Source organism: Microtus ochrogaster, chromosome 5 (genome assembly GCF_000317375.1).
Source record: "Microtus ochrogaster isolate Prairie Vole_2 chromosome 5, MicOch1.0, whole genome shotgun sequence".
Lineage (NCBI taxonomy): Eukaryota > Metazoa > Chordata > Mammalia > Rodentia > Cricetidae > Microtus > Microtus ochrogaster.
The window spans coordinates 66,700,307-66,707,651 of NC_022012.1; the positions used below are offsets into that span (position 1 = coordinate 66,700,307).

Consider the following 7,345-nt stretch of genomic DNA (forward strand, 5'->3'; position numbering starts at 1 on the left):
AGACAGGGTTTCTCTGTGGCTTTGGAGCCTGTCCTGGAACTAGCTCTGTAGACCAGGCTGGTCTCGAACTCACAGAGATCCGCTTGCCTCTGCCTCCCAAGTGCTGGGATTAAAGGCGTGCGCTACCACCGCCCGGCAGACAGATACATTTTTAAAGATATGTTTGTGTTTGCCTGCATGTAAGTGTGTGTACCATGTGCATACCTGTTGTCCAAGGAGACCAGGAAGAGGGCACTGGATACTCTGGAACTGGAGTTAAGGGTGGGTGTAAACCATCATATGGAAACTGAACCAAGTCCTCTAGAAGAGCAACATATGCATATATATATATATATATATATATATATATATATATATATATATATAATGTGTACAACATTCTGCCTCCATGTATGCCCACATGCCAGAAGAGGGCGCCAGATCTCATTACAAATGGTTGTGAGCCACCATGTGGTTGCTGGGAATTGAACTCAGAACCTCTGTAAGAGCAGCCAGTGCTCTTAACCACTGAGCCATCTCTCCAGCCCACAATACATGCTTTTAACTATTGAGCCACGTGAATAGATGTTTCTTTTTTAAAATAATTTGTTGAGGCTGGAGAGATGACTCAGAGGTTAACAGCACTGACTGTTCTTCCAGGCCTGAGTTCAATTCCCAGCAACCACATGGTGGCTCAAAACCATCTGTAATGAAATATGGTGCCCTCTTCTGCATACGTGCAGAAAGAACACTGTGTACATAATAAATAATAAATCTTTAAAAATAAAAAACATAATAACTCATTTAACTTTATTTTATGTACATTGGCATGAAGGCATCAGATTCCCTGGAACTGGAGTTACAGACAGTTGTGAGCTGCCATCTGGGTGCTGGGAACTGAACCCAGGTCCTCTGGAAAAGCAGCCAGTGCTCTTAACTACTGAGCCATCTCTCCAGCCACCCAGATATTTCTTCTGTGAAAGGATAATGAGGTACTATAGATTAAAGAGATGGACGTGGGACTGGGGATGTAGTTCACTTGGTAGAAACTGACCCAGCACACACAAAGCTCAGGGTTCTCATCCACCAAGCAAGGTGACTCATGCCTGCAACCCCAGCACCCAGGAGGGGGAGGATCAGAAACACAAGGTAATCCTCTACTGATGGCAAGTTCCAGGACAGCCTGACATGCAGGAGGCCCTGTCTTAAAACAAGCAAATGAAAGCAATTTCCAGAAAGGTCTTTGACAGATTTCGAAGTTCCTTACTTGAATTGTCACTGTCTAGAGTACAGTGATTATTTCTGCCTTTAGGACAGGTTATCTGAACTTAAATTTAGCATAATGAGAAATGATACAGTGTATGACAGAAAGATTTTTTTCCCACTGGGCCTATTGGAACAGGCTTGTGATTCCAGTTACCCTAGAAGCTGAGGCAGGGGAATTGCACTATCGGAGCCTGCTTGAGCTGCAGAGTGAGTTCAAGACCAGCTTGGGGAACTTAGGGAACTCTTTCTTGAGATTAAAAAGTAAGAAGAAGGCTGGAGTTGTCCATCGGTGGAGCCCTTGTTTAGCACACATGAGGCCCTACATCCAATCCCCAGTACTAATAAAGAAGAAAGATGTATTTCCCACTTCCGGTAGCTAACAAGGGAGGAAGATAGAACCTAAGGGTTTGTGATGCGAGTATTTGTTACAGAATGGTTTCTGAGAGAGGGGGTTTAGGAAATCAGAGCTAGAAGCAATTTGCCAGTCTCCAGAACTGAAGAGGCCCCCTCCACAGATACTGTCGTTCCTCCTCTGCTCTGCATGGCCAGGAAACCACCGAGACTGGCAACACTGGAATGTGTGGTAGGTGGAAGAGGTAGACACGGTGACGGCCCGCCAGAGCTCAGCACGACATTACACTACGTTAGAGACACCGAGGCACCATTCTGATCCGCGAGTCCAGCATGAGGACCTGAACGCCTATCACAACGAGATCAAAGACCCCATCCATCACAGTCCGTGGCTCTGGGAAAGTCTCTGAATGTTTTAACCTTGCCTTTTGGCTTCTGTAGTTCTGCTTCTGGTAAGACTCAGGGTTACAGTTGGGTCCAGAACACACAGTGTACTTGCCAGCTCCCAATAAAGACTTTCTATTGACTTAAGCCCATGTCTAGGTTGTCTTCTCTGGTGGATACCTCACAACAGCATAATGTTTACTTTCTGGATAATTCAGTTGCATTTGATGGATGGGAGTAAGATTTACATGCAGGAAAATTAATGCCAGCACTTAGGAGGCAGAGGCAGGAGGATCTCTGAGTTCAGTGCCAGCCTAGTCTACAAAAGGAGAAGCCCTGTCTCAAAAAAAAAAAAAAGAAAAGAAACAAAGAAACAAGTCTGACTTATTTACAGTTTATTAAAAGAGACCCTAGCTCCATGGCTGCCGTTGCAAACTCAGGCTGATTCATTGTTGCACACTGTCCAGGACAAGGACAGGGCGAGCTCAAGTCTCACCTGATCAGACTAGGTTGAGCCTCCCAGAACCTCACACTGTAGAAGCAAGGACAGGCCATAATGTGTGTTTGCTAACCAAAATAGCAGTAACGTCAACACCAACAATAGCCAATCAGAGAGATCCCCGGCTAGGAAAGGTCAGAAAACCTGTGGAAGGTCACACACAAGCAAATGAAACCTACGATTGAAAGGAGAGCTTGCCCTTTCGGTGTCTCATTGATTTGGGTGTCATTGCCTCCACTCACACCGAGTCTGCTGCCAGCCACCTGCTTATCTTTGACAGTGTTCATTGATCTATGGTAGGCAGGATGTGCTGCCGATTGAACTTTTTTTTTTTTTTTTGAGATGGGCCTCCTGTATTTCAGACTAGTCTCTAAACTGCTACATAGCTGAGGATGACCTTGAACTTCTGATTCTCCTGAGTGCTTGGACTGCAGGGGCTCAGCACCACAGCTCTCTTAGGAGGTGCTAGGGTTTAAACCAAGGGCCCTGTGCACGTTAAGCAGTCATTCCAACAACTACACTCTATCTGTAACCGTTAACTAAGCCCCTTCTTTTCTTTTTTCTTTTCTTTTTTTACTTTCTTCCTTTTTAAAAAAATTTCATTTTGGTGCAGTGTGGTGGTGGATCTCTGAGTTCAAGGTCAGCCTAGTCTACAGAAAGAATGCCAGGACAACTAGGATACACAAAGAAACCCTGTCTTGGAAAATGTAGTAATAAGAGCGGCAGGCTGCGTCCCCAGCACCCGGCTGTCCGCACAGCTAGCTTTACTGGAAATAATTACATGGAAACTGTATTCTTTTAAACACTGCTTGGCCCATTTCTATCTAGCCTCTTCTAGGCTAACTCTCGCACCTGGACTAGCCCATTTCTTATAATTTGTGTAGCCCATGAGCTGGCTTACCAGGAATGATCTTAACCTGAGTCTGTCTGGAGTGGGAGAATCATGGCGACTCACTGACTCAGCTTCTTTCTCCCAGCATTCTGTTCTGTTTACTCCACCCACCTAAGGGTTGGCCTATCAAGGGGCCTAGGCAGTTTCTTTATTAATAAGAAATCACTCCCATATCAGGAAAACTAAAATTACATTTTGTGGCTAGGCTCAGCATTTGAGAGCACTTGTTCCTGTAAAGGACCCAGGTTTTGGTTCCAGCACCCATATGGTGGCTCACAAGCATCCATAACTACAGTCCCAGGGAACCCAATGTCTTCTTCTGACCTCTGCAGAAATCAGGTATGCACATGGTGCACATACATACATGCAGACAAAATACTCAGACATGAAAAATAAATCTAAAACAATTTCAAATACCATTTATTCATTCATTCATCTGTCTGTCTGCCTGCCCCTCTCTCTGTGTGTGCATGTGTGCCACTGTAGATGTGTGGGAGGTCAGAGGACAGCTTTGGGGAGCTGGTTCTCCCCTACCATGTGGGTCCCAGGGATAAATAAAAACATGTAGATTTTGTTTGTCATCTCTTAAGGGCTTTGCTACAACCCCCAAATAAAAGATCACTTGGGTCAGAAAAATGGCTCAGAAGGTACTTACTGCCAAACCTGAAGACCTGAGTTCAAATTGGGATTTATAAAATTGATCATTACTTGTCTTCAGCAAAGACCTTCTATTTCTGTTAGAGTTCTATTCCCAGCTTTGCTTGATATAATACAAGAGGTGGAGGAGGAGAGGAAGGGTAACGGGAAACCTGAAGATACTGATGGAGGGGTCATAAAGGTCTCTAAAGTCAGACCGATGGGAAGAAGGGACACAACACTAACCCTGAGAAGTAGAAGTAGTAGAAGAAAATTACACAGCAGAGGAGCTATGGTCTTGAGAAAGTTTCCGTGCCCCTACCTGTTCTACTGTGAGTCTCCTGCCAAGAAGACTGTGCCATCTGTTGAGCTGCCGGGCAGATGAGAAAAGAGCAAGTGACAAGGAGGGGAGGGAGTACCCTGTACAGAGATACTGGCTGTGACACCTTCATGCTCCATTAAAGGCTCTCCAGGGGACTAAAGGACTCTAGCATGCCGCTACTTTTACGACTGAACTCGGAGAGTGCCCCAGGCCCCAACACCTCTGTATAGCACCTAGCTAAGTGCTCTGCACACAGTGCCGGAGGGGGGTCCCGGATTTTATAGAGGAGGGTGCCCTACCTTTAAAGTCCTTCTTGCCAAGTAGGAGGGTTGCTTGAGGGTTGGGATGGGTCTGTGGGCACCAAGTGGAGAACAGAAGAAAAGCTGCTTCCCAGACAGAGGTCTTTAAACTGTGCCCACGCCCTCACCTGGGCAGCATTTAAACTCAAGCTTCAAGGAACAGAATTCTTTTTGAGCTCCCTGCCTTACCAAACCCTGACGTGAGAGAGAGATTTGTGGTGACTTCCAGCTGGGATTCGCTGAAGTAACTCATCAAAGATTTGTCCAGGGAGCTGGGCGGTGCTGGCACACACCTTTAATTTCAGCACCAGGAAGGCAAAGGCAGGCAGATCTCTGTGAGTTCGAAGCTAGCCTGGTCTACAAGAATTAGTTCCAGGACAGGCTCCAAAGCTACAGAGAACCCTGTTTTGGGAAAACAAACAAACTAAATAAATAAATAAATATGAATAAATAAAAATAAAAAAGATTTGTCCAGGACTGGGGGTGTAGCTCAGCTGGTAGCCTGGTCTGTGGCTGGGGAGAGGGAAGTTCCACCGGAAGAGCAATTGTTTTACACCCATGAGGACCTAGCTCTCGTAACCCTAGCACTGAGGAGGCCAAAGAGGAGGAGAGGGCCCTGAGGCTTGCTGGCCGGCCAGCATGTCATTTTTATCCAGCTGCAAACCAGTGAGAAAAACTGTACAGAGAGAAGACGAGGAGAAGGAAGAGGAAGAAGAGGAGGAGGAAGATCAGGAGGAGGAAGAGGTGGGAAGGGACTGGGGTGATATCTCAGAAGTAGCCACCCAAGTGTGAGGCTGGAGTTCAGATCCCAGAAACTACATAAAATGTTCTGGCAGGTGGGACAGTCATCTGTCATCCCGGTGCATGGGAGTCAGAGAAGGGATCTTGGGAGCAAGTTGGCTAGTCCAGCTAGGCAAAACGGTGAGCTCTTCATTTAGGGTCTCCAGAGCCTCCACATGTAAACATGCAGTCCCCAGAGCCGCCACATGCAAACATGCGGTCCCCAGAGCCTCCACAAGTGAACATGCGGTCCCCAGAGCCTCCACATGTACATGCAAACATGCGGCTCCTAGAGCCTCCACATGTACATGCAAACATGCAGCTCCTAGAGCCTCCACATGTACATGCAAACATGCAGCTCCTAGAGCCTCCACATGTACACACAAACATGTGGTCCCCAGATCCTCCACATGTACATGCAAACATGCAGCTCCTAGAGCCTCCACATGTACACACAAACATACGGTCCCCCAGAGACTCCACATGTACATGCAAACATGCATACTCATGTGTGTCACACAAAAGGAGGTAGAAACAGAAGTAAAAGTTTAAGTCATTCTTAATTGAGTCTGAGGGTAGTCTGGACAACACAAGCTTGGACTGTGTCTCAAAGGGAAAAGGAAGATGTCTACAGTTGATATTTACCTCCATTAGGGGACTAGAGAGATGGTTCAGCAGTTAAGGGATGGAACGCAGGGTGTCAAGCTTGACAAAAGGACCCTTACCTGCAGAACCATCTCACCAGTCCTAGTTTTATGATTTTTAAAAATAAATACTTAACATTTTCTTTTTTCTACTTCTGAAACAATCGTTGCTTTCTTTGTGGTTTTCTTGTATGGGAGATTAGCTTGTCAATGTCTTTCCTGCAGACAAATCTAAAAAGCATGGCAGTCAAAAGGGCTGTCTAGTGAAGAATGTGGAGGGTGAGCTGGGAAAGATGGAGGTGGGGATGGAAAATCCAAGGAAGAAAATTGGGGATGTTGCTGAGATGCTGGAAGCTCCTCAGGCACACATGAAGCACAGGGTTGGAACCTGGCGGCACATGTCTTTAATCCTAGCACTTGGGAGGCAGAGGCAGGCGGATCTCTGTGAGTTCAGGGCCAGCCTGGTCTATAAGAGCTAGGTCCAGGTGGGTGGGGGAGCCGAGCGCTGAGACCAAGGGCTAAAGCTGGGAGATTGAAAAATGCAGACCACCAAGGCACTGCTCGTTACTCCAGTTCTGATCCGCTCCTGTACCAGGGGTCTAATCAGGCCTGTGTCTGCCTCCCTCTTGAGTAGACCAGAGGCCCCATCTAAACAGGTTAAACAGCCTTCCTGCAGCAGCTCCCCTCTCCAGGTGGCCAGACGGGAATTCCAGACCAGTGTTGTTTCCCGGGACATTGACACAGCTGCCAAGTTTATTGGTGCTGGGGCTGCCACAGTTGGTGTGGCTGGATCCGGGGCTGGCATTGGAACAGTGTTTGGTAGCTTGATTATTGGCTATGCCAGGAACCCGTCTCTCAAGCAACAGCTCTTCTCCTATGCCATTCTGGGCTTTGCCCTGTCTGAGGCCATGGGGCTCTTCTGTTTGATGGTCGCCTTCCTCATCCTCTTCGCCATGTGAGGCTCCATGGGGTCACCCAGCCGTCCCTGCTGCTTCGACTCCATGCCGGTCCTGGTGCTGGAGTGTGCTGAGCTTTACCATTAAACAACAACGTTTCTCTAAAAAAAAAAAAAAAAAAAAAAAAAAAAGAGCTAGGTCCAGGACAGGCTCCAAAGCTATGAAAGCGAAGATAGCTCATTTGTTTCCAGGCTGCTCAGACTCAAATAATCACATAGAAACTATATTAATTACAACATTGTTTGGCCTATTAGTTCAGGTTTTTTTTAAAGATTTATTTATTTATTATGTATACAACATTCTGCCTCCATGTATGCCCACACCCCAGAGGAGGGCA

At 46.6% G+C, this 7,345-nt stretch overlaps 1 protein-coding gene across 1 annotated transcript; it reads left to right on the top strand.

Moving 5' to 3' along the window:
* The first annotated feature begins 6,544 nt into the window (after positions 1–6,544).
* LOC101984531 (ATP synthase F(0) complex subunit C1, mitochondrial) lies at positions 6,545–7,139 on the top strand. The gene has a single exon (XM_005347643.3). It carries the CDS (start codon positions 6,592–6,594, stop codon positions 7,009–7,011), a length of 420 nt encoding a protein of 139 aa, XP_005347700.1. The 5' UTR covers positions 6,545–6,591; the 3' UTR covers positions 7,012–7,139.
* Positions 7,140–7,345: the final 206 nt, after the last annotated feature.

What these genes read in the sequence shown, in the direction of transcription:
- LOC101984531 (XM_005347643.3), top strand. Translation starts at nt 6,592, where the DNA reads ATGCAGACCACCAAGGCACTGCTCGTTACTCCAGTTCTGATCCGCTCC.